Raw genomic sequence first — 26,359 nt, 5'->3', positions numbered from 1 at the left:
TATTCTGAAGGTCATACTCTGTAACACTTTGTTGTCATTCAACAGTCTTCACGGCGTCTTCACCACGAGTCGGTTCCATGTCAGGAAACCACTTCCTTTGCTAAGAGGCAGCCCCTCCTCCCTCCAAGTTTGCCCCGCATCCAGACCCCACTTCTGACTCGAGCGACCTCGCTGTGTCCACCCTGTCTGCAGCCGCCTCCCGCCCCGAGCTCCTGACCCCTCCGAGTCTCCCCAGAGGGTGGGAATCCTCTGCTGTGAAACCCTTTTTAATGTTGATGTTTTGACCACCTCCCATGAATTGCAATCTTTTTATAGGCGTCTAGAATAGGTAGGTAATCCTTTTCAGAAGGTTTTCTTTTCTTTTTTTTTTTTTTAAGATTTTATTTATTTATTTGACAGACAGAGATCACAAGTAGTCAGAGAGGCAGGCAGAGAGAGAGGAGGAAGCAGGCTCCCTGCAGAGCAGAGAGCCCGATGCAGGGCTCGATCCCAGGACCCTGAGATCATGACCTGAGCTGAAGGCAGAGGCTTAACCCACTGAGCCACCCAGGCACCCCTCCCCCTCCACATTCTATGTACTTGAAATATTCTACATGTTTGGTCTTGTATGCCTTATAACCACTGTGGTTTTATTTTTACTCCTTTTCTTTAACATTTCTACTGACTTTATAAGCAGTTGATTGACTACCTTCATTAGATGTGCGCTTTTGCCAGTGAGGTTTCTGTTCTTAATTTTTCTCTAGTCATGGCCTTTCCAGTTCTGCTTTAGAAACTCGCTTCAACATTTCTTGTAAGACTGGTTTAGTGGTCGTGAACTCCTTTAAAGAAGGTTTTCTTCCTATGGGAAACTCATCATCTCTCCTTCAGTTCTGAATGAGGATCTTGCTGGGTGCTGTGTTCTTGGCTGTAGGTATTTTTTCTTAACCCACTTTGAATATATTCCTCTCCCTTTTGTTCTGAAAAGTTTGTGCTGAAAAATCACCAGATGGTCTTTGGAGTAATCCTTTCGTGTGACTAGTGCCTTTACTCCTGCTACTGTGAAGATTTCTCTGTCTTTGTCTCTTGACATTTTAATTCTGTGTCTTGGTGTGGACTCTTGGGTTTATCTTGTTTGGGACTTTCTGTGCTTCCTGGCCTGGATGTCTCTTTCCTTCCCCAGGACAGAAAATGTTATTATTTCTTCAAATACCTTTTCTCCCTTTTCCCTCTTCTCCTTCTGGGACCCCTGTAATGCCAATGTCAGTGTGCTTGATGTTGTGCCAGAAGTTACTAGAAGTCCCTCCAGCTATCCCCGTTTGTAAAACCCCTTTTGCTGTGGATCTCGGCTGATTTCCAGCACCCGTGCTCCAGGTCGTTGCTCCGTCCTTCTGCGCCCTCCGCTTTGCCACCTGTTGCTTCTGGTGTGTTTTCATTTCGGGTATTAGAGCTTTGGGCTCTGAGCGTTCTTATCGTTTCTGTTTCTTTGTCTCTTGACAAGGTTCTCCGTGCGCTCATCCATTCTTCTGATTCTGGTGACTGAGGATCACCAGACTCTCACGCGGAGCTTTCTCAGGTGGACGGCTTATCTGTTTCAATTAGTTATTTTTCCTGAGGTTTGTTTTGTTCTTTTGCATAGAGCACATTCCTGTCTGTCCTGACTTTGCCTGACTTTGTGTTTATCGCGTGGGGCAGGTGGATTAGTACGTCTCCTGACCTTGAGGGAGCAGCCTTGCGTGGAAGGCGCCCTTCTGAGGCCCAGAAACACAGTGTCTCGGGCTGTTAAATCAGGCACTCGGGGATGTGCCCTGTGTGGGCCTCACGCGCTGCCCCTGTTGTGGCCGTCAGGGACTGTGCCCGTGAACGGTCAGCAGGGTCCCTCCACCCCCAGGCGGGAGCTACCTTGGAGCGTGGCTGGGCCTGAGGCATCCTGCCGTGTGTGGCAGGTCGGGGGCACTCTGATGGGGCGCTGGTCCTCTCTGAGGCCACTCACTGGGGATGGCGGGGCACCTGTCCCAGCCAGGGTTGCCCGCCAAGTGTGGTGGTGTGGGGCCGGCTTGCAGGGGTTCCTGCCTGGTGGGAAGCTGGGGTGAGGTCCCCGGGGGAGCAGTGGGGTTGCAGAGATAGTGCTCACAGGGTGGTTGGAGAGGGTCGACACCAGCACCCGCCAGTGTGTGGCCAGCCAGGCAGAAGGAGGGCAAGCAAATGTCGTCTGTAGCCATTTTGCTCCCAGAAAAACTTCCATAAAGATGTCTGCTTCTCCGTTACACACTCGAAAATCAGGCCGCAGAGCTCCTTCGCATATGGCCCAGGGCTTCTCAGACCGTTGCTTCTGTGCCCAGTCTCCCAGCACGGAAGGCCCCTTCGGAGGGGGACCCTCCTGCTCTCCCGGAGAAAAGCCCCTGTCTTGCAGAGCCAGACAAGGCAGGGCTGGCGCCTCCTGATGCAGGTCCCCAGGGCCGGGGATGCCCCATCCCAGGTTTGAACCCTTGTCCTCAGGAGGAACCCGTGTCTGTGACTTCCCTACTGTTTGTGGGCTGTGGGTTCCCACCAGACTGTGGCTCTGCCCCGTTTACCTTCTTAGGTTTAATTTAATTTTTTAAATTTTATTTTGTTTTCCACAGTCTTTGGCTGTGAACTATTCTGCTTGTCTTTGGGTTGTTCTCAGAGTGTCGCTCCGTATCTAGTTGCGGCCGTAGTCTGGGTGGCGGTGAGCTCAGCAGCCCTGGTCTGCCATCTTGATTGGAGTCCCTACATATTCTTTATTTTTAAATATTAAGCCCTTATCACATATTTGGTTTGCAGACATTTCTTTCACATTATATAAGTGGGTTTTTTTTTTTCATTCTGTTGATTGTTTACTTTGTTGTGCAGGTTTTTAGTTTGATGGAGTTCTGGTTTTTATTTTTTTGTTCATGCATTGGATGTCCTATCCTAAGAATCCTTTCCCAGACTGATGTCAAGGAGCTCTCTCCTACCCACCTCCCGTTTCTTTCTAGGAGTCTTAAGGTTTCTGGTATTGCATTTAAGCCTTTGATCCAGGCCACCCAAATTGTGTAAGTTTATCCAGGTCAGGGTCTAAGTTCAGTCTTTCTTTAATTTTTTTTTTATTTTTTTTAAGACTTTATTTATTTATTTGACAGACAGAGATCACAAGTAGGCAGAGAGACAGGCAGAGAGAGAGGAGGAAGCAGGCTCCCCGCTGAGCAGAGAGCCCAATGCAGGGCTTGATCCCAGGACCCTGAGATCATGACCTGAGCCGAAGGCAGAGGCTTACCCCACTGAGCCACCCAGGCACCCCTAAGTTCAGTCTTTAACATGTGACTGACTATGCCATTTTCCCAGGCCCTTTCTCGAAGGGCTGTCTTCTCTCTCCTGTCAAATAACAGCTGACTGTGCATGTCGGTTTGTGTCTGGCCCTCGATGCTGTTCCGTTGCTGTATGTGTCTGTTTCTTGTGCCAGTTCCTACCCTTGGTCGCCTCTAGCTGTATAATAAGGCTCAGAACGTGGAAGTGGGCGGCCTCCCGTCTTCTCTTTCTCAGCATTGCTCTAGCCCGCTGGGGTCCTCTGTGTGTCTGTATCCGTGTCACTGCAGGCTTTTCTGTGTCATTAACAAAATGCCACTGGCCTCTTGACCTAGCTGAATCTGAAGCCACAGATGGCTCGGGGCCGCTGACATCTTCAAAACCCTCCTCCAGCCCATAAACTCAGGACACCGGCCGAGTGCTTGTGTCCTCAGCTTGTTTCTTCAGTGTCTTGGAGTCAGTGTAAGGTACTTACGTTCTTTGATTAGATTTATTCCTAAGTATTGCATTATTTTTGATGCTGTTATAAATGGGACTGTGTTCTTTATATTTTAGATAATTCTTCAGCATACAGGAGTGTTACTACTTTTTTGGACATTAACTTTATTCTGCAGCTTTACTAATGTGTGGATTAGATCTATAAATTTCATGCATAATATACTTCAGATTTTCTATATTTAAAATCATGGCACCGGCCAAACAGTTATACTGTTTGTAAGTAAGTAAGTAAGTACTCTTTTCCAAATCTGATGCTTTTATTTCCTTTTCTTACCTGATTGCTGACGAGCACTTTTAACACCATGTCGAGTAGCAGTGGCGAGAGCGGGTCCCTCCTCTTGTTCCTGACCTTAGAGGAGAACCTTCAGCTTTTCATGGTTGAATGTGATGTAAGCTGTGTGTTTGTCTTACGTGATCTTTCTTTTGTTGATTATGTTCCCTTTACATCTCTGTTGAGTTTTTGTTGTAAATGGGTGCCCATTTATCATTTTCGTCAAAAGATATTTCTACATTTAGGATGCGCTGGAGGAGGAGCAGCCAGGGGCGGCCGTGGCTGCCGTGGCGGTGGCAGGTGGCACCGGCCCGGCCGTGTTGCAGGTGGTCGGTCTGTACCAGGGGCCGTGCGCCACATGCACCCGTGCCCTAGACCTGGGGCTCGTGTCCCCCGCGCAGCTGCGCATGTTCCCGGTGCACCACGGCTCAGGTGGGCCCACAGCAGGGCGCTTGCGGCAGCGGGGTCGGGGCCAAGCTCAAGGCCAACCCCTTTTACAACCGCTACCCGGACAAGATCCCACAGCTGTGCAGGTCTGACCCAGCCACTTTTGAATCGCGACTGGAAAAGCACATTGAGTTTCTGAAGCAGCCAGTGGGGCACTCCAGGCAAGGTGACACTATCAGATGTGTAGAACAGAAGACAGACGCCCTGGGGACACAGCCTGCGAGCAGAGGATTCACTGAGGACAGGACTCTCGGTTCCATCGTTAACATTGAGATGGCGAAAGACAAAACAGAAGAAATAAGGCAGATTTGGCTGCAGTATTTTGCAGCAAAAGATATACGGTCTGTGCAGTTATTCCTAAAGACAAAGTTTGACTTGATCTGGTCCCGGGCTCAGTCCTGTCCAACGTTTCTCTGTGCACTACCAACAAGGGAAGGTTATTAGTTCTTTGTAGGACAACGGACAGGTACTGACCTCCGCTGCACTGCACTGGTAGATACTCAGACCCGCCGGGAGGCTGCAGCCCGCCAGCTGGTCTTATATCACTGCCCTGAACTGAAGGACGCAGGCGCAGTGCTGCCGACGCAGACACGGACCCCACCTCCCTGAATGTTGCCGAGGCACAGTGCACTGCCAGCCACGTTCACTCTCCCATGCCATCGACTGGAAGGAGACCTGTGGGCTAGCGGAGACCTCTGACTTCAGACCAGATGAGTTCAAGTACATGTCTGTCGCTGCTGAACTGGAGCAAAGCGGACTTGAAGAACTGAGATGTGCCCGGAACCAGCACAGGACTTGGCGCTGAGGCTGGGCTTACGGAGTCTGCTCAGCCCTGGGTGGTTTCCTGCCGCCCGCCCGGCCCCTGGAACTTTTGGGAGCATCGCAGCTGTGAGGAGCAGTCTCTGACCAGTTGCCCTGTGTGCTTACTGCAGGAAGTACCCGTGGAGGTGAGCCCCGTTACTGGATATTCAGGAATGAAGGTGCCCAAACATTCTGGTAATCATCTCCCAGCCTACTTAAGCCTTCCTAAGTGTTTGGGGTCATAACCAGGGAGAGCTAGGGAGCCACAGGATGGCGGCTTGACTTTACACAGTGGAGTAGTGCTGGGTGTCCCCTTGACCGCACAGCTCCCAAATGACTAGTTCTTCGTATTTATAAACGTGTGATAGCGTATGATAGGATAGCAAGCGTGAAGACCTGCCATAATTTGATGTGGGCCTTGCGTACTCTTCCTGTGTGCCCCTTGGCTTGAAGGTATAGCCCAGATACCCTGTTTGAACTCTACACTGACCAGATACCACCGTCAGGACTCAGACTTCATCTCCATGTGCCCAGAGCCACTGTCGGAAGCCGCGTATCTGGGGAGGGTGAATAAGTGTAGTGTGCAGAAAGCAACACTTTTGTAAGGAGAGGGGAAAAAAGATCTTCTACATCTATTAAGATCCTCTTTTAATTTTGTTTATGTGGTATATCACATTGATCTGGATGTTAAACTAGCTTTGCACCATTGGAATAATTCCTACTTGATCCGGGTGAATTGTCTTTTTAATCGTTGCTGCTGAAATTGGTTTGCCGGCATTTTACGGAGAATTTTTGTCTTCATATTCATCAGGGGTATCGGTCTGTAGTTTTCTGACAGTGTCCTTTCTGGCTTTGGTATCCGCATAATGATGTCCTTAGAAAATGAGTTTGGGAGTGTTCCCCTTGCTTTGATTTTTTCGGGGGGGGGGTAGTTTAAGAAGGATTGGTGTTAAATTCTTCACGTGTAAAATTCACCAGCGCAGCCATCTGGTCGTGGACGTTTCTGTGCCGGGACATTTTTGATGACTGAGTCTCTTTCGAAGTACTTGTTCTGCTCGGATTTACCATTACTGCCTGATGCCGTCTTGCTAGCTCATTTGGAGGTTCTTAGCATTTTTCCGCTTCTTGTGTGTTTCCCACTCGTGGGCGTGTACGTGTCGAGAGCAGCTTCTTAGGATCCTTCGGGTTTCCCTAGAGTCCGTTTTACAGTCTTTTTTGTTAACTTATAATGTTGGCGTGGGTATGCTAGTTCCTTGGTTTAGACTAGCTAAAGATTGTCAAGCTTATCTCTCCCAAGAACCAGCTCTTGGTTTTGTCAATGTCCTTGTTTTCATGTTGTGTATTTCATTTATTTCTGCTCTAAACTTCATTTCCTTCATTCTGCCAACCTAGGGTTCAGTTTGTTCTTGTTTTACTAATTTGTTTAGGGACAGAGTTAGGTTGTCTATTTGAGATTTTTGTTTCTTTGTTTCTAAATGTCGACACTTATTGGTATAAACCTGGCTCTTTGAACTGCTTTTGTTGTATCCCATAAGTTGATTTTATATATGTTCCATTTTTAATTTACTTCCCTTTTAATTTCTTCTTTGATCTATTGGTTGTTCAGGCGAGTGTTTAATTTCGTGTATTAGTGAGTTTTCCAGTTTTACTCCTGTTCCTTATTTGTAGTTTCATCGCTTTGTGGTAAGAGTAGGTGCTTGTAGGATGTGTCTTCGTGAATTTACTCTATGACTTGTTTTGCTAACATACGGTCTGTGCTAGAGAACGTTGCACACGCTTTGGAGAAGAATGTGCATTTTGTCGATGGATGGACTGCTCTGTTCGTGTCTGTGGGTCCGACTGGTGTGTGATGGGATCCCCTGGGGAGAGGCAGGGAATCAGAATGCCCACCTGTGGGACTGCTGTTTCTCCTTTTTCCTGGTAGTTTCTGCTTTATATTTTCAAGTGCTCCAATGCTTGGTATGTAAGTAATTACAATTGTTACATCTTTTTGGAGTGATTCCTTTACCATTACATAATGGCCCTCTTTGTGTGTTTTTACCGCTTTCGGGTTAAAGTGTATTTTTGTCTCACGGAAATGTAGCTACCACTGATCCTTGGGAGTACTGTTGGCTGGAAATAACTTCTCCCACCCGCTCACTTGCGGTGTGTGTGTCGTCAGGGCTGACGTGAATCTCTGGTGGGCAGCGCGTCACGGATCTTGTTTTTTATCCACTCAGCCATTCTGAGTCTTCTGACGGCAGGATTTTATGCGTTTGCGTTAAAGTCTCAATCACTGGCGTGTGGGGCTCCACTTGCGCCTTTCCGTTGAGTTCTGGCCGTTGTGCCGACCCATCGTTACTTTTTTCATATCCTGCTTTTGTATTGTGCTGTTGTTTGATGTCCGTACGCTTTGACTTCTTCGTCATTGTCTTTTGTGTAATTATAGATTTTATCTTGTGATTATGAGGTTTACGTAAAATATCTTAAAATTTGACATCTTGTTTTAAACTGATGACAGCTTCGATAGAATTCCTAAACTTGACAATTTTACTTCTGTTCCCCCTTACATTTTAGGCTATTAATGTTAGGTTGCATATTTTTTTCATGGTGTAACATGAAAGTGAAAGTGACAGATCTTCCCTGAACTTGTAGAGCAAAGCTCTGATGAACTGTGCGCCCCTGTCCCCACAGTAAGAAACCGGCCACACACAGCCCGCAGTGGGCTGCATATCTTGTCAAATTCTAGAAACATACACCATCATCAGCAAGTTTTATGCTACCTTTTTATGTTTTTGTGATAACTAGCATCTTAAATTCTACTGAGACTCCCTGTGGCACTTTGTAGTGACAAATTCCCTGAGCTTCTGTTTGTTCTGGAAATCTTATCTCCCCTTCATTTCAGAAGGACTGCTCTGCTAAGCGTAGAGTTCTTGGTTTAGAGCTTTTTTCTTTTCTTTAAAGATTTTGTTTATTTAACAGAGACAGACAGCTTTTTTTTCCCTTAATATTTTGAATTTATCATCCCCTTCCCTCCTGGCCTGGAACCTTGTTGAGAACCCATGTATAATCCTGTGGGCGTTCCCTGTATCTAATTTCTCTTTTCCCTTGTTGCATTAAAGAAACCTTTGGAAGAAACTTGGTAAAAGTGTGTCTTGGCCTAGTAGTCCTAGTACAGTTTGACCTTTTTGGGCTCCTTGGGGCCTCGTGAACCTGGATGTCCATTTGTGTCCTCAGGTTCAGGGAGTTTGAAAGCTTTCCATTTGCTTCCTCTGGTGACACGCTCACTAGATTTGTGTCACGTTGGTTCTGTGCGTTTAAGCGAGCGGTCTCCTCGCCTGGTCCTTCCCAGGGGGAGACAGCTCTGGACCGCGCCCTCTGGGCTTGCGGATGGTCAGCTGTTCCTTGCCTGGGGCAGGTGGGCTTGCTGTCAGGGTCTGCTGTGGGTACGGTGGCTGCCCAGGCTGCGCCCCCTGTTGAGGACAGATGGACAGGACCTCTGTTGGCTCCCAGCGCAGGCAGGGCGGCAGGATGGGCTCCGGGGCTGCCGGGACACTCGGGATTCTGGTCCGGCTTCCTTCCTGGAGGTGCTGGGGCTCTAAGTCAGATTCTCCGCCCTGTGGGGCAGCAGGACGCCTGTGCCCAGTCAGGCAGTGCTGTGCCTGGAGGGCCATGACCCTGGGCCCCGCGGCACTGCTCTGCGGGCAGGGGAAACCAGCGCTGAGCTTTCCACGGTGTCCCTGGAAGCAAGGCCATTGCTGGGCTATGCCCCTGCCCCTCCTGCGGGCTCTGTTCTGCATCCTCGGCCAGTCGCCTGGGCTGGGGGCTGTGACAGGACTGGGTGGGGCTGCCAGCTAGTCCCTGGACTGGCAGCCAGCCAGCTCCGGAGCCGGAAGGCCCGTGTGCACAGCGCGCTGGCGGAACGGGTTCCGGTTCTGTCCTGCAGACGGCCACCCTGCTCTGCTGCCGCTGTGATGCCAGCTGTTCCCGCAGTTCCCTGGGGTGTGACGCCGTGTGCCTGCCGGGCCAGCCAGGATCTTCGTTTGAGATCCAGAGAAGACAGAGCTGCGCGCCCCCACGTCCCCAAGGCCGGGCACCCACGGGCGCTGGAGAAGGGGGGAGCTACGGGCTGGCCCGGCTGCTCAGGCGCTGCAGGTAGCAAATCTGCTTGCCAGGATCCCCACTGTGCGTCCCCTGAGTGGGGGCTTCCGTAAAGCCTCCTGCAGAACGGGGGAGCTGGACATCCAGCCTGGGCTCCTCCCTGCCTGCAGGAGCCTGTGCTGGCCCGGGGTGGGGGTGGGGATGCCCTTGGCCTGCGGGCACTTCTCTCCCTCATCGTGTGGGGTCTGCCGTGGTCTCGGCAGGGGCTGCCTCTGCCTGGTGTTCAAGGCCCTGTCCGTGGTGTCTGGTGTGTGACTACTTGAGTGGTTGCCCTGGGAGGGGCAGTCAGAAGCGCCTCGGGCCACCTTCCCACGCTCGCTGTACACGAGTCCCTGACCCACACAGACGCGCAGGCACGCCGAGGACGCTCCTTCAGCATGTGCTGTAGGGACCGTAGGAAAAGGAGCAAGGCGAGTGTAAGTCCAGGGTGAATTTTGAAAGTTTTTTTTTTAAGATTTTATTTATTTATTTGACAGATAATGAGAGCAGGAACACAGGCAGGGGGAGCAGCAGAGGGAGAGGCAGAATCCCCGCTGAGCACAGAGCCTGACGCGGGTTTCGATCCCAGGACCCTGAGATCATGACCTGAGCTGAAGGCAGAGGCTCAACCACCGAGCATCAACCCCAGGTGTCCCTTGAGAGTCTTTAAGATGTGAATGTCACTGGCCTCTTTTCCTTGATGAGACTCTCTCTCCACCCTGAGTAGAATTACACGCGGCTCCTGTGCCCCAGGAGCACAGCAGCCAGACCGACGGAGCTATGGACCTTTTCAAAACCCTACCCCGTGCTCATGAGAGACCTGGAAAGGAGTGGCCAATCCCAGGGGACGTGTGCTTTCCAGAACCAGGGGGACCCCAGATTAAGGCACTACCTCTGCTGGACAGGAACTTGGCCTCCCCAGATGACATGGAGGCCGGGGAGGAGGACGAAACCCTCCTCCTGGAACCTGCAATGGTCTTACTTTAGCCTCAGTGTTCGGTAGTGAGAGCAAATATGTGTCTCTGTGAAGACGGTCGGTGGTGGGACAGTGAAGGGAGCGGAGAGGGGCCCCGTCGGCGAGCAGGGTGCACAGCCCAGCGGACAGGGCCCCGGCTGGGGTCCCACGGCCTGCTGATGGCTCGCTCGCTGCCTCCTGCTGCCACGTGTGGCTTGCCCACAGCCTTCGTGTCTGTGCCCCTGTCACTGGCAGGGAACACACCCCTATCCGGGGCTCTTCTCCAGAGCCCGTGGCATCTGTTCGGTGACAACAAGGTGCTGCTGAGGTGCGGCTCAGACCATGGGCAGCACCTCGTACCGGGACTGCACACGGCAAACGGCCAGGATTTGCTCCCTGCTCCCGCCGGCCACCACCTCGTGGGTCCCGATGCCATTTCAAGCGTTTGAACATAGATGTGTTTTTAGTCACTGCAAAGTAGACAGTTTTTGGTCTTGCAAGAAAAAATGTTCGTACTGAATATTTTCTGTCGCCTTCTCACGGCGAGTTAGGACGATCTGCGGACAGCTTGTGGACCGCACATGTCTGGACTCGTCCCTCTGCGGACGTCCGAGCGGGTCGCGTCTTCGCGTGCGTGTCCTCGGGCGGCGTACGGAGCTAGTTTGCAGCCTCGTTCTCTCGTGGCAGCTGTGGGCCGCACGGCGCAGGCTCCGTGGCCAGTGTCCGTCTTCCGTAACCGGGTGACGGCGGCCGCGCACAGCCCTTCAGGGCCGCCAAGGCCCGCCTTCCCACATGGCCCGGCCATGCCGAGGAGCCGACACCGGGCGGGGCGGCCCTGCCCGTCCGGTGTGTGTCCACAGCGCCCGCGGCTGTCGGCGTGTGCAGCGCGCAGCGTGTGCCCAGCCGAGGTTTGCCGAGTGCGCGGACTCTGCGGCCGCTCGTTCTATCTCAGGGACGGAGCACCTGCTCTCCGTTGCCGAGGACGGCTGCACAGGCCGGGGACGGTCAGTGGCCCCGAGCACGGCTTCCAGCTTGCCACAGCCACGGCCAGACACGGGTACTGAGGGCGGGACGCCTCCTCCAGGCTGGCCAGGTTCCCGTCCTGGCTTTCCGTGCTCCTTCGAGCTCCCGTTACCGGGCCTGTGGGCCTCCACTGACCTCTGCAAAAGGGCTGACTGTGCCATCTGCCTCCTGGGGGGTTAGGACAGTTGCTGGCATTTATGGGACGTGCAGAACAGCGTCTGGCTCAGAATCCGTGCTCGCTGAGGCCTGATCCCACACGGCCACCTGGGGCAGACCGCTTCAGAGCTCGGTCCAGGTCGGGGCCATCCCGACAAGTAAAGGGACAGTAGAAAGCATCAGCAGATGGTTTCTGACCAGCCCAGAAACCACGGAGCCAGCGGGCCTAGTGCCGCCCCTCAGGGTCTCCTCAGGCAGAGAGCGGGCAGGACGGGGGAGGGAGGGGTCCGGACAGTGTCCCGCCGCAGGTGCTAATAAGCCAGTGTCTTCCTGCATGTTTACATACGGTACACATACAATACCTATTCATATATTTATTTCTATATAAATTTCTATAAATATATAAAGATTATTCTCTTGCAAAGTAAACATTTTCTAAGTTACTACAGACAGAAGCTTAGTTTCAGCATTTCACTGGGAGGAAACCTAAAATGAGCAAGTCCATGAAGGGTAGCTCCGGCCTCAGGGTTTCTGGGCTAGAAACTGCCCCTTTTCTACCTAATCCAGAGGGAGGCACTGACGGCTGAGCGGATCGTTTTCCTGCTCAGCGGGAAGGGCCGGCAGACGACCCCCATCCTTATCCCAGACGCCTCTGGGCTGCAGTGGGGACTTCTGTTCTCTCCGATGAGCCCCTCCACCCGAGCCAGGCCCTCTGCTCCCTGGGAGTCCAGGGGTCCCTCTACCCGCAGCGGGAGGCGGTATGCGGGGCCAGGTCTGTGTGCGACCTCTGAGCCCTCCCCCCCCCCCGCCCCGTTCAGGACGGGGTTGCCATTGCCTTCCTCCATTTGGGGGTGGGGAATGGCATTTTGCCAGACTGACAAAGTGTCATCACTTTGACTCGAACCCTGCGGTGGGCACAGTTCAAAGATGACCTCCCAGTGACCGTCACACCGTGCAGTTCTGTCTCCTGTGGGACCGCATTCCAGCACGTCACTCTGACCGGCAGAGAGGACCAGACACACGGGATTCCGATTACTGGTCCGCTCTCCTACAGCCTAAGGTCCTTGGGTCTAGCCGCATACTGAGGTCCCCGTGGCAAGTGCGGGGTGTCGGTGAGAGTGGCGGGTGGCCCTGGCCTGGCACCCCAAGGGGCGCTGGGGGCCCTGGGCTACACCTGTAGCATCCGGGGGGCACGCAGTGGGGCACGGGTCTGCAGCCTGCTCTGTGCCTCAATCCTGCACTGGGGTGTCCACCGGGGTGTCCCAAGGAACCCCCGCAGCCCTGATCCTGTGGGGGGCTCCAGTTGTCGCTGCAAGACGGGTGCTTGTCTCTGGACTGCCGCGCTGCCCGCCGTGTACATTCTCTAAACAATGGAGCCTCCCGGTTCACGGGCTCTGTCGCACCTCAACTGTATGCCCATCTCTCGGAGGCCCAGGCCTTCCCAGCGAGGGACTGAGTCCAGCGCAGACAGAGTGTGGTCCACATGCCGGCCTGCGGGGAAGCTGTGGGGAGCCGCGCACAGGCAGGCAGGTGGGGACCTGGGCTGCGGTGACCTTGCAGCTGTCGGAGGTGCGTGACTGCCGCGTCTGTCGTCGCACAGAGCTTACGGGGAGGAGGTGGGCGCTCGCACGGGAGCCTGTGACCAACACAGGCTCGGCCCCCTCTGCGCTCCTCGCCTTGCAACCGCACCTTCCCCGGGAGGACAGCTGGGGGCTCTGAGGCTGCTGTGTCCTCTTGTCGCTGTCGCATGGTTCCGCCCCAGCGCACAGCCACGGGGCAGTCCCCTTAAACCCAAGTGATCCCACGAGGTTGGTGTGTCCGGGGTTGGGAGTTGTTTGTCCCCATGCTGTCAGCGGTGGCCACCGCTCCCGCCGGGGACCCAGGCTGCCCCCAGAGTGCTGAGCACAGCTGTACAGGGTGTCCCCATCTCTGAGACCCACCTGTACCCTTGGCATCAGCTCCTCTCAGGGAGGGGGTCCTGTTACCCCAGAAGCCGCACGCCTGCGGGTACTAGCCTGTGAGAAAGCACGATGACCAGACCCGTGTTTTCTAACAGAATTATGCCCGATAGCGCAAAACCATGAATTCCCCTGCTCCAGTCTCCCCCATTGCTCACGCTGTCAGGATCTGGACACCTTCTCTCATGACGGTGACAAGGGCCTCAGCAAACGCTACTGGCTCCCGAGGCCGCGGTCTCCCCGTGGATGGTGCACCCACAGCTGAGTGGCTGTGTGCTGGGAAGGCCTCACTCCCAGCGCAGGGGAGGCCCATCGAGGCCTCCAGCCAGGGATTGTAGGGCCGCGTCTGCATGGTCTCTGACTGGGGAGTTCAAGCCTGGAACACGCAGCGCCCGGTGGGGAAGCAGATCACGGGCGTGCCCCTAGGGTGGCAGGGGTTCCAGGGCCCCACGGAGAGGCACCACCTCCCGGCTGCTGCCCCAGCACCGGGGAGAAACGGTGTCCTGATCCCCATGCCACCCCGGCCCTCGCCTCCCCCCGCACGACCTGATGCTGCTCTTGACATAACCACCCTCCAGCAAGGAGAGCAGGCCTCCCGCAAGCCAACCCCAAGCCGCCTGTCCTGTCCCCTTTTCCCATCCACGGCGTTGCGCTCAGTGTCCCGGCGCCCCCCCCCCACTCCAGCCAGCACCCGTGAGGCCTGGAGAGGCCGGGTTCCCGTGTTCTCGGCCGTGTCTGGGACGCACCGGGCTCGTGTTACGTTTCAGTTAGTACTCGTCGAGTCAGTGTGCGCCCAACCCTCTGCAGTGTCCCCCTGCGTGCGCGCTCGCGACCAGCTTCCCCCTGGGAATGACCTCCTTCCGCCCTTCCCAACCCCAGACTTGTGTGCAAGTCCCTCCTCCGTGCTCGTCCTTCCTTCACACCGGGGCTTGGTTCTGCTCCGCCTGCGTCTGTGCTCCGAGGTGTAAAACATCAGCCACACTGTGTCTGAATCACAGAAAATACACCCGATGTCCCATGGTTGATGGAAATGCCCTTAGATTGGTTTTTCTCCTACCCCTGGTACTGTGTAGCTTGTCTTCTATAAAACAGGCAACCAGCAGACATGGATATTTATAATTAGGCAAAACTTACAGACTCAGATACTTGCTGAATTGAACTGCATTCAGCTTTAACCAGGTAGCATCTTGTTCCGTGAAAGGCCGGTTTCTCATCGCGGGTCTGTCTGCTGGATCCCGCCAGAGGTTCAGTTACTGTATCTCAGTGCCCGGCACGCAGTACGGTACGCGATGTTTGGCGAGTCAGTCCAGGTTCACAGACTGAGTCGTGATTGAAAGTCTGTAGGAATGCGTAAACGATCAGGGTGTTTTAAGCAGGACCTATACTTTGATTATTAAAGACACTGAATAGGAAAGCTGGAAAAGCCGTAAACCTGAATGCACGATCTTAGACTCAAACTTGTGTCCGGAAGCACCATCCTGAGCCGCTTCTCTCGGCGGAGTTCCGTCGAAGCCGGGTGGCCCCGGGCTCTTGCTCCGGGGACATGAGACACCTAACTCCAGGAGGCCTCGGGAAGTACGTTTCAGCTCTGCAGCCTTCAGTTCTTGCATTTCCTCCCGGGGAAGCCTCTGTGGGAGCTGCGTCCCCTCAGCTGGTCTGAGCTCTGAAGTCCGGGTGAACCGAGACCCCTGCCGGCGGGGTGCATCTAGGCGGTGCCTCCTCTCCAAGCATGGCTTCCCCGGAGCCCACACGCTGGGAGACGGCAGGCTCAGTGTCAAAAGCTCGTAAAATTTATATTGTGATTTTCAAAATTTCATCTATGGGTAACTGAAAAGTACCTATTTTTTTATGTTTTAAGAACTGGGTATTTTTTTAACATTGATTTTAGCTTAAATTCACAATGGCCAAAATTCATACTCTTTCAATCCTCGAAAGTCATTGACTCTGATTTTGTGATGAAGTTCAGGTTCATATGTACCATATGCTCTTGAAAAGCACATGAGTTCTAGCTGGATAGAAATGTATGTTGTTAAGTCAGATGTGTTAATGTTATAAAATCTTACTGACATTTTTTTTTATCCTGCTCACTCTTCCCTCAAGCTGCCACAATCCCAGCTCCGTGGATTGCTTCTCTCTATTTGGTCTTTCATTTTGCTTTTGTTTCTCCTGTCACATATGAAATAGAGCTTCCCCTTGGGCTGACCCTTTTACGAAATGTCCTTTTTAAACCCTCTCCGGCTAGGGGGCTTTGATCTTTAAGACCACTGCCTGCGAGCTGTGTCCTCTCCGTGTTTTGAAGTGTGACCGGTGAGCGTGTGGCAGCTGTACAATGTGGGGATTTGATGTTTGTTCAGTGAAACGACCACAGTGACTCTGGTCAACACTTGCCACCATTCACAGTGAACAGTTCTCATCGCCAGAGAAACGTCAACATTGACTCCCGCACCTTTCAGAGACGCAGTATGGAAATCCTAACTGTGGACCTGCAGATGCGCCCCCCCCCCGGACCTGGAGTTTGTACCGTCTGACCCCCTTCATTCATTTTGCCCCCCCCAGCCCCACCCCTGCCTCTTGCAGCCACCAGTGTATCACGTCTTGAGCCTGAGTTTTAAAATTTCACATAGGAGTGAAATCATGCAGTATTGGTCTTTCTCGGACTCATTTCACTTAGCAGAACACCCTCAAGACCCATCCATGTTGTCACAAATGGCAGGACTCGCTTCCGATGGCGGAGGCTGCTGCATTGTGTACGCACATCGCTTGTATCCACTCATCAGCCAGGGGCACGCGGGGCGCCTCCATACCGTGGCCACGGTCAGTAATGCGACCATCAGCATGGCAGTGTGGGTGCATGTCACGTTGGTGTTTGTGTTTTCTTAGGATAAACAACTAGAAATGGAATTTCTGGATCCTCCCATATTTCCACATTCAACTTCTTGAGGCATCTCAAAGATTTGGTGGCCGCACCAGCTCGCGTCCCCACCCTCCGCGCACGAGGGCTCCCCTTTCTCCGCATCCTCACCAGCACCTGTCGTCTCTTGTGCTGTTGTTCTTCTTCCCCTGACAGGGGTGAGGTGTATCTCACCGTGGTTGTGATTCGTGTTTCCCTGATGATGGGTGGCGGAAAGCATTTCTCGTGTGTCTGTGGGGAACGTCTTTTCAGACCCCCCACCTGTGTTCTTAACTGGATCGTTTCTTTTCCTTCGCTGTTGAGTCGGACTTCTTTCTGTAATCTGAACGTGAGCCCTTATTAGACGGCTTGCAGATCTCTTCTCCCGCTCCCTAGGCTGCCTTTTCATTTGTTGACCGCTTCCTTTGCTGTGCGGAGGCTTTTTGGTTTGATGTAGTCGCATTTGTTGATTTTGGGGGGCGGGGGCTTATTTCCTTTGCTCTTGGTGTCAAATCAGAAAAACCACAGCTGCGACTAACGTCACAGAGCTCATTGCCTGTGTTTCGTGCTGGGAGTTGTATGACTTGAGTCTTAACATTTAAGTTAATCAACCTCAAGTGAATTTTTATATACGGTGTAAGACAGCGGCTCAGCGTGCCCAGCACCCGTTGTGGAAGATACGGTTTTCCTCGCTGTGTGCTCTTGAACCCTGTATCATAAATTAATGGGCCATATGTCCCTGGGTTTATTTCAGGGCAGTCTGTGCTGTTATCCTGGTCTATGTGTCAGTTTTTACGCCAGTGCCATGCTGCCTGGATTTGTGCAGATTTGTAATAGAACTTGAAATTAGGGAGCATGATGTTTCCTGCATTGCTCTTTTTGTCAAGCTCACTTTGGCTCCCAAAGGTGTTTTGTGGTTCCATTCAAATTTCAGGATTTCCCGTTTGCGAGATGTGCCACTGGAGTGCTGATTGGGATTGAATGGAATTACAGAAAGCTTTGGGTAGCATGGATTTTTAGCATTATTAGTTTTCCAGTACATGAGCATGGACTGGTTTTCCGTTTGTGGCCTGTTCACCTTGTTTGTCAGTGTTTTATGGTTCTCAGTATAAAGGTCACTCACCTTCTTGCTTCAGTTCACTACTCGGTGTCTTATTCTTCTTGGTGCGGCTGTAAATACCGTTGTTTCTCAGCTCTGCACTCTGCAGGCTCCTTACGAGTGTTCAGAAGGACAACACGCTTTTGTATACTGATGTCTGTTTTCTGCAACTTAATTGAATCCATTTATTCCGTCGGTTACTTTGGTGGGATCTTTAGGGGTTTCCAAATGTAAGTACCATGTCATCTGCAGATGGTGACAGTTTGGCTTTTTCCTTTCCAATTTGCCTTTCATTTTTCTTGCCTAACTGTTCTTGCTAGGCCTGCTAATGCCATGTTGAAGGGAAGTGGCAAGAGGGGGTGCCCCTGTCTTGTTCCTGAGCCTGTAGGAAAAATTTTCGGTTCTTCCCCATTGAGAGGGTGTTTGCTCTCTGTCTGTCCCATGCGGCCTCCATTATGCTGAGGTACATCCCCTCTGTAGCTACTTTGTTGGGAGTTTTTATTGTGAACTGATGTTGACTTTTATCAGGTGCGTTTTCTGCATTTGTTGGGGGGATCATAAGATTCCTAACTCTGATTTTGTTCGTGTGGTGGATGACGTGGACTTAGAGATGCTGAGCGATCTTTGCCTTCCTGGCATAAATCCCACTTGATGATGATGCAGGATCCTTTTGGCACATCGATGGATATGGTCTGTTATCACTTGGTTGGGAACGTTTGCACCCGTGTTCATCAAGGACGTTGGGGGTTACATTTCTTTGCTTGTGACATCCTGATCCGGTTTGTTGATCAGGGTAATGCTGGCCTGGTGAAATGTGTTTACAGGTGTTCCCTTCCCGTGTGTTTCTGAAAGAGCTGGAGGAAGATGGTTATTACGAACGGAACTCACCAGCGCAGACGTCTGGTCCCAGACTTCGGTTCGTTGGAGGTTTTCGTTTACTGACTCAGTCTCCTCAGTAGCGACAGGTCCCATCTGTTCAGATCCCTTATTCCTGAGTCAGTTTGGAAAGTTGTGTTTTTAGGAATTTATCCATTCTTGTAGGTTGTCCGGTTTGTCGGCATATGGTCGTTCCTGGTAGTTTCTTGTGCTCCCTTGTAATTCTGTGGTGACCACTGTAACATCTCTGTGATTTCTATTTCAGTCCTTTTCTCCTCAGGGATTCTAGCTAAAGGTTTGTCAATTTGGATCATCTCTTCAAAGGAACATTTCTTTATTTCATTGATCTTTTCAGTCTCTTTCATTTTTATTTCCACTGTGATCGTTGTTTCCTTTCTTCTACCAACTTTGGGCTTTGTCTTTCTCTAGTTGCTTGAGGTATAAAGTGAGGTTGTTTGAGATCTTTCTTGTCTCCTGAGGTAGACATTTATCTCTGTCAACTTTTCTCTTAGAGCTGCTTTTGCTGATTCCTGTGAGTTGTGGTGTGTTGTACTTGCATTCATCTCAAGGCTCAAAGTGTATTTTGATTTCCCTTTTTTGGTTTTTTCTTTGAACCACTGGTTGTTAAACAGCATGTTTAAACTTTGCATATTCGTGAATTTCTAGTTTAATTTTTTTTTTTAAAGATTTTGTTTATTTGACAGAGAGAGAGAGAGATCACAAGCAGGCGGAGAGAGAGGCAGAGAGAGAGGAAGGGAAGCAGGTTCCCCGCCCAGCAGAGAGCCCGATGTGGGGCTAGATCCCAGGACCCCAGGATCATGACCTAAGCCGAAGGCAGAGGCTTTAACCCACTGAGCCACCCAGGTGCCCCTCTAGTTTAATTCTTAATTGATTTTTCATTTCATACCATTGTGGTTAGAAATTATACTTGGTATTTTTTTTTTAATTTAGTAAGACTAGTTTTGTGGCAAGATAACATATATTCTAGAGAATATCCCATGTGCACTTGAGAATAATGTGTATTCTGTTGCTTTGGATGGAATGTTCTATGCATGTCTGTGTTTATACCAACAAATACATATATATTTGATATCTGATACACAGACACCACCAAAATAACTGATGGAATGTATGTCTGGTCTAATGTATTGTTTAAGGTCAGTATTGTTTTTTTTACCTTTCTAAAGATTTTTTTTTTTTTAAGATTTAGTTATTTGGGGCACCTGGGTGGCTCAGTGGGTTGAGCTGCTGCCTTCGGCTCGGGTCGTGGTCTCAGGGTCCTGGGATGGAGCCCCGCATCGGGCTCTCTGCTCAGCAGGGAGCCTGCTTCCTCCTCTCTCTGCCTGCCTCTCTGCCTACTTGTGATCTCTCTCTGTCAGGTAAATAAATAAAGTCTTAAAAAAAAAAAAAGATTGTTATTTATGGTAGAGCAAAGAGGGGAGACTGAGAGGGAGAGAGAGAAAGAGAATCTCCAGTAGACTCCCCACTAAGCACAGAGCCCAAGGCAGGGCTCAGTCCCATAAATAACCTGGAGATCATCACCTGAGCCAAAACCAAGAGTCCGGCGCTCAACCGAGCCGCCTAGGTGCCCCTCTGGCGATCGAGCTTCATGTCAATAGGGTGTTAAAGACCCTGCTATTATTGTTTTCTGTTCCTCCCTTTTGACTATTAATATTTGCTTTATACACTTCAGTTCTCTGTGTTGGATGCATAAATATATACCAGCGTTTTATGCTCTTGCTGGATTGACCTCTTTATTTAATGCCCTTTTTGTGTCTTATTTCACTGTTTGTTTTAAAGTCTCTTTTGGGGGCGCCTGGCTGGCTCAGTTGGTAGAGAATGTGACTCTTCATCTCAGGGTCATGGGTTTAAGCCCCACACTGGATATGGAGCCTACTTTAAAAAAAAAATACGGAACGCCTGGGTGGCTCAGTTGGTTAAGCAGCTGCCTTCGGCTCAGGTCATGATCCCGGCGTCCTGGGATCGAGTCCCGCATCGGCCTCCTTGCTCATCGGGGAGCCTGCTTCTCCCTCTGCCTCTGCCTGCCTCTCTGTCTGCCTGTGCTCGCTCTCTCTCCCTCTCTCTCTCTGACAAATAAATAAATAAAATCTTAAAAAAAAAAAAAAATACAACAAAGTCTCTTTTGTCTGATGGAAGTACAGCTCCCGCAGCCGTCTCGGGTCCTCCATCTGCCTGGGCTCTTTTCTGTCGTTCTGCGGCTGAAGTCTTGCAGGCCGCGCACAGACGCGTCTGACTCGTTACTGAGCCATCGTGCCGCGCTTTCTTCTGTAGGACTGGTCCGCTTGCACGTAGAGTAATTACTGGCAGGAAGGTCCTCGCCGCCGTTTGGTTCTGTTCTCCCCCGCCGCTGTGCTGCGCCCTGTTCCCTGCTCCGGGTCCTGCTCCGGGTCCTGCTCCGGGTCCTGCTCCGGCCTGCGCTCCTCCCGCCGCGTGCGTCCGCCTCTCCCGTCCCGCCTGCGCCTCTCCCGCGGCCTCGCTCTGCCGCCGCGGCGGCTGGGACGCGGGAGAAGCGCTCCCATTACAGCGGCCTCCGGCGGTGCCCGCTCACCTACGCCCCTTCTCCGCCCGCCGGGGTTACACTCCGTCACGCACGTCTTTCACGCCGTGCGTCCCCGATTCGCTACCGTGGTCCTGCTTTTAGTGCTTCCGACTTTGACCTCGTGTGGCTTTGGGAGCCACGAACCCACCACCTTCGCAGCCGTAGCTCCGTCTCCGTCGTCCCTTATTCTTCCGCGCGTTTGCCTGTTACCAACCAGCCCCCTTTTGTTTTGGCTTTAAAAGTCCTGTTAACGTTTCTTGTAAGTCTGGTCTGATTGGGACGAACGACTTGAGCTTTTGCTTTTCTGGAAAATTCTTAAAATGACAGCTTTGCCAGATCGCGTATTCTTGGTTGGAAGTTTTTTCTTTGCACACTTAGAGTGTGTTTTGCGACTCTCTTCCGGCCCTTAGAGCATCTGCTGGAAAATCGGACCATCTTGTGGGGCGTCCGTTGTGCATAACTGGTGGTTTTTCTCCTGGTGCCCTTAAGATTCTCTCCTTTATTTAATGCTTCATGTTTTAATTGGGATGTGTCTTGGCGTGGATCTCTGTGGTTTCCTTTTATTTGGAACTTTGTGTGCGTCTGGACCCGGATGTCTTTGTCCTTCCCCAGGTTAGGAAACTTTTCAGCCACGATTTCTTCAGATTTTTTGCTCCTTTCTTTCTTTCTTTTGGGGCTCCTGTAACGTGAACATACTGCTTTGCTTGACCTTGCCCCGTAAGTCCCTTAAGCTGTCTTCACTTTTATTCAATCTTTTATCCTTTTGCTTCTGTGACTGGGCGAGTTCTGCTCATCTTTTCTTCTGTGGAAACCAGCTGGCTGTGGGGCCCCTCTGGTGCTTTTCCGACCAGCTGCTGTGTGCTTCAGCAATGTGGCTTCCCCGTGGGACTTTGTTTTCTTTCTCCGTCGAAGTTCCCACTGTGTTCCTCCATTCCTCTACCAAGTTCAGGGAGCATCTTTTTGACCGTTATTTTTAACTCTTTATCAGGTAAATTATTTCCGTTTCATTAAGAACTTTTTCTGAGGTTTTTGTGGTTTACTTTGGACTGTGTTCCTATTTCTTCATTACCTGTTAGCTCACACAGATGAAGCAGGTGTCTCTCATTCTTGAATGGGTGGCTTCGGTAGCAGATGAACCTTACCACTCAGTCCTACCCTAGCTCGTCTTTCAGAACTTTGCGATCATGAAGTGTCCTTTTATTTCTCATGGCTCCCAGGAGCCGAGGCTGCGCCAAGCCCTGCCCGTGGGAGGACAGTCCCAGAACCGAGGCTCAGGCTGATTGTAAGCCTCGTGCTCAGGCAGCAGCACTGGAAGCAGGCCAGACATACGGGGACTGACGCACACGTCCTGCTGGCCGCCAGCCAGCCGAGCTGGAGGCGTCCGCTGCGCAGCGCTTTAAAAAATGCAGCGGCCAGGCAAGTGTTCACGCTCCTTTCCATGAGACGCCAGTGACCTGGAGGGAGGCAGGCGGAGCGTGAAGGTGCCGGAGCCCGAGGGAATGGGCTTCTTTCACGGAAGGACGAGGTGTGTTTCAGTCTGCTGTGTGTCCAGTGCCCTGGGGAGGCATTTGGCCTGGAACTGCCTTCCCAGGCGTTACAGTCCGTGGGACCCAGGAATGCAGACCGCGGCCACCAGAGCCAGGCCAGCAAAGGGGGACACGGGCTCTTGTCCTGGAGATACTGAGGGGCTGCAGTGAGGCAGAGGGCGAGACCATCTCCACCCCAGAGAGGACCCATCAGGCCCCCCGATGTGTGTGGAAGTCCATGCCTGCCATTCGGGCCGACTCTGGAGGATTGGCAGGTGAGCCTCTGACATAAAGTCTGGGCATCTGTCACCCGGCTGCCTCCGTGCTTGTCCCTGGGCCAGCCACACTGAGTAAGTGAACCCCTTAAAGGTGTCTGGGGGTGTGGTGGGCCTGAGCCCTGCTGGTTTTCAAGGCCAGAGGGCCTCTGGGCTCAGCTCCCCGGGCTGGTGTGCAGGGTGGGGCACCTGATGTGTGGTTCGGGGAGCGGGTTGCGAGTTCTCTTGTGACGGGGCTCACTGTGCTGGGTGGGGACGGGAGGCACCGCGGGCTCGGGTCTCAGCCTCTCCCACCTGGTGCCCCGCGGCTCGTCTCTGCTCCACATGGAGTTGGTCACCTAGTTGTGGGGTTTTCCAGAGGAAGTTGTTCCATGGTCCGTGCGGGTTTGGTGTGCGCGGGAGGAGGTGACGGGCTCTGCTGGGTGGCCGCGTGCAGCCGGAACTTCTGCCTGTTGCCCGCTCGGTTACTGGCTTGTGGTAACCTCTGTGCTTTCACTGTCCACCCCGGTCAAGTTCAGGTCTCCTGCAAACGCGCAGCTCGGGGCTGCTTTCTTACCGTCTCACGATCTGCATCTTGTCAGCGGCCCGTCCGTGCGTTTCCCGTGCGGTCGGCGCGCTGCCCGGGCTGGGCCTTGAACGGGAGCAGAGCTTCACGAGGCTGAGGGAGCACCACGGGCCCAGGAAGGAGCAGGAGCGAAGCACAGAGATGGGGGCCCGCGAGGGGAAGGCGCAGAGGGTCCTGCGGGGAGCCGGGACCTGCCCTCTGGTCGCTGGACGGGTCCAGCGAGTCCCACTGGCCGGTGAAAATGCAACAGGAGTTCGTGCCGTTGGTCACCTGCTACATCTGTTGCAAAGCAAAGCAAGATACAATAATTTGGGGGGGGAGTGCGTAGGGGGCTCAGTCAGGTTAAGCTTCTGACTCTTGATTTCAGCTCAGGTCAAGATCTCAGCTACACACGGAGCAGGACGTCTGCGTGGGATTCTCTCCCCCCTTCCCCCTCTGCCCCTCCCCCCATGTTGGTGTCTCTCTCTCTCTCAACAGTATGCATTAATTTTTATTAAATAACACAACGAAGAGGTCCAGAAAATGGAAAACAGACATTTGATGAGAAGGGAGATGAAAGTGGAACAACGCAAGTGCGCCGTGCACACAGCCTGGACCGCGCGCTCCTAGCATCGTCTGTGCGTGTGCGGGCCGGGGGGGCCGAGAGTGCGTTCTGTGCCACACACGGTGAGAAGCGCCAGGATGAGAGGCTCGGCCGGTTTTGAGCAGCAGGAGACGGAAGTGACCGTTCTTGCCGATGCTCTTGTGACTGTGATCCGTGCCCTTTTTGTCATTAGCGGGGGCGACGGACTACCTGGGGGAGAGTGTATGCAAACAGAGCAGCACGGGCACGGCCTCGTGCAAGAGCAGGGACGCGGGGCTCCGAGCCCCGCTCAGCTGTATCCCACGCGGCACTGGGACAAACAGACCATCCCGGGTACCCGAGACCTTATTTAAACACCTTAGTTATGTTTCTGTGTTAATGGATACAGCTGGTCTCCCTTTTGGAATTTTAATTTTGGACGTAGGAATTGAGCAGCCTCAGACACGGTGCAGCGCTGCTCGCACCCACGCCTTGCTCTGTGCCTGCTGACGCTCCCCGCACCTGCCTCCCCACCTGCAGTGCGCGGGGCCTCCCAGGAGGGACGGGCGGGCACTCGTACCCCAGCGAGCGCGTCGCTTTCGTGGGCCTGAGCGCTGACCTCGGCGGGAGCTTCCCGATCGGTTCACGCGTCCATACGTCATGACGCGGTTTAGTACACAACTTACCTGCCTGTTTTCTCAATGTGTGGGAAGGTGAGCTTGTTTCTCTAATGCACTTGGGTAAACCTACCGCAGCTCCTGCTTCTACCCCCGTGCCTCTGTCCGGTATCTCTGAAGAACGTCTCCCTGCAGAGAGCGGGGACCCGTGTGTGCGTGCGTGTGTGTGCGCGTGTGCGTGTACACACGCGCGTGCGCTGCATCCAAAAGCAGCCCGTGTTGTTTCACCGTGCAGAGATCGTTCTGAAGATGCCGTGTCCACACCACACGGCTTCCGTGTTCTGTCCCACCGCAGCGGCACACGCGTGTGAAAGCGGGGAGGGTGCCGACGTGAAGCGCAGTCTCTCTAGAGCGCACATTCAGAGGCGTTCAGGTTCCGTCATTTGTGTCCTGTCCGTGCAGTGACTACGGTACAGAAGCTTTCTTTTAGCCTTTGTAAAAAACTAGATGATACTCTGTGGGTGGCACCACACAGTAGGGACCCAAAGCTAAGAAAACGTACTAGAAATCTGAAAAGTAAACGCTGAGACAAATAAGCAGCCCACACAGCCCACGTCCAGGGCCGGAGGTGCCCGTGGCTGCGACGCGGAGGCCGTGACGCTCCGGGGAAGGTTCCGTGCGGAATGAGCTGGCCTTCGGGCACGGCCTCGCTCCGACGTGTACACAGGGCCAGGAGGAGGCGTTTCCAAATGGGAAACGAGGAGTTTTCTTAGGTATTCCGGGGAGTAGTGCAGGCACCTTTTCATGAAAACCCGCACGTCAGGTGTGAGCACAGGCACTGGTTCGGGCGTTTGGAGTTGTGAAGCTTCCAGAGGCTGAGGGAGAAGATTTCCAAGCAGCCGCACTGGCCACCAGCAGGTGACGTCCCGGCGCACGGCAGGAAGTAGCCCTGACCTTCCCCGCCACAGCCCCTGCAGGGGCTTGATGCGCAGCTCGCACTCGCTCGCCCGAAGCGCCAGGGAAGGAGGTGGTGCAGAATCCGCGCCATGAACACCCGTCCGTCCGTCCGTCCGCTTGCCTGCTACTTGCGGCAGGACAGCGGGAAGAGGTTGACAGATGGTTACGACATGGTCCTTAGCCTGCAGGAACGCAGTCCTCTGTATTATCTCCTGTCTCCGAGCTCCCGGCTTCGTGGCAGCGCAGGCTGGGACCCCGCGGGGTCGCTTCCCGCCTGCGACACTGGGCCGTTGGCACCTGTTGGCTTCGGGGAGGCAGAGGCGGGGGGTCTCGGCGTCTCCGTGCGGCGGGGCTCTCCACGACGTGGGTCCCGATTCCCTGAGCCTCTGCGCCACAGCTAACATCTCACCATCGTCTTGCAGAAAATGTCACCACTGTGACCTCCAACCACACGAGCCAGCCCACCAGCACCACGAGACCATCGACGACGCCACGGTCTTCAGTCGCCAAGACAGAGGCAGTCACGGCCGTGACCTCCCCAGCAACAGCTCGAATCACACCCGTGGACTCCAGCAACAGGACTCTCAGCGGCTCGGTCTCCCAGAACACAACCCAGACGGTGCCGGCCTCAGTGACCACCCCAGCCCACAACAGTCCGGTCACGTCCGTTTCCTCCGTGACGCGTACGTATCAAAGCTGCCCCCAGCCCCCGTGTCTGCTGAGCGTGGCGGTCCCGTGCCGCGTTCCTGTCATCCGTGCTTCTGCGAAGAGCAAGTGCGGACAGGGCTGTCCTGTTGCACACGGCGGCGGCTTCAGTCCTGCTGGGCCCATCCCCATGGACGATGAGTTTCCGACTTCACCAGGCCGCATGACGACGGTGGGGGGCACATCGCAGCAGGGAACGGCCATGTGATTTGAAAAC

The 26,359-nt window shown here is 53.1% G+C and overlaps 1 protein-coding gene across 1 annotated transcript; it reads left to right on the top strand.

Annotated features, from left to right (window-relative positions):
• Positions 1-4,082: 4,082 nt before the first annotated feature.
• LOC116859083 lies at positions 4,083-26,350 on the top strand. Its single transcript, XM_032844097.1, is given in 6 exon segments — positions 4,083-4,169; positions 4,297-4,485; positions 4,487-4,913; positions 5,087-5,140; positions 5,143-5,208; positions 25,860-26,350. Coding segments are annotated over 6 exon segments (1,314 nt in total).
• Positions 26,351-26,359: the final 9 nt, after the last annotated feature.

Source organism: Lontra canadensis, unplaced genomic scaffold (assembly GCF_010015895.1).
Source record: "Lontra canadensis isolate GAN:19392208 unplaced genomic scaffold, GSC_riverotter_1.0 scaffold147, whole genome shotgun sequence".
Taxonomy (NCBI): domain Eukaryota; kingdom Metazoa; phylum Chordata; class Mammalia; order Carnivora; family Mustelidae; genus Lontra; species Lontra canadensis.
Note: the sequence above shows the minus strand (reverse complement) of the source record. Positions and strands in the feature narration are given on the sequence as shown.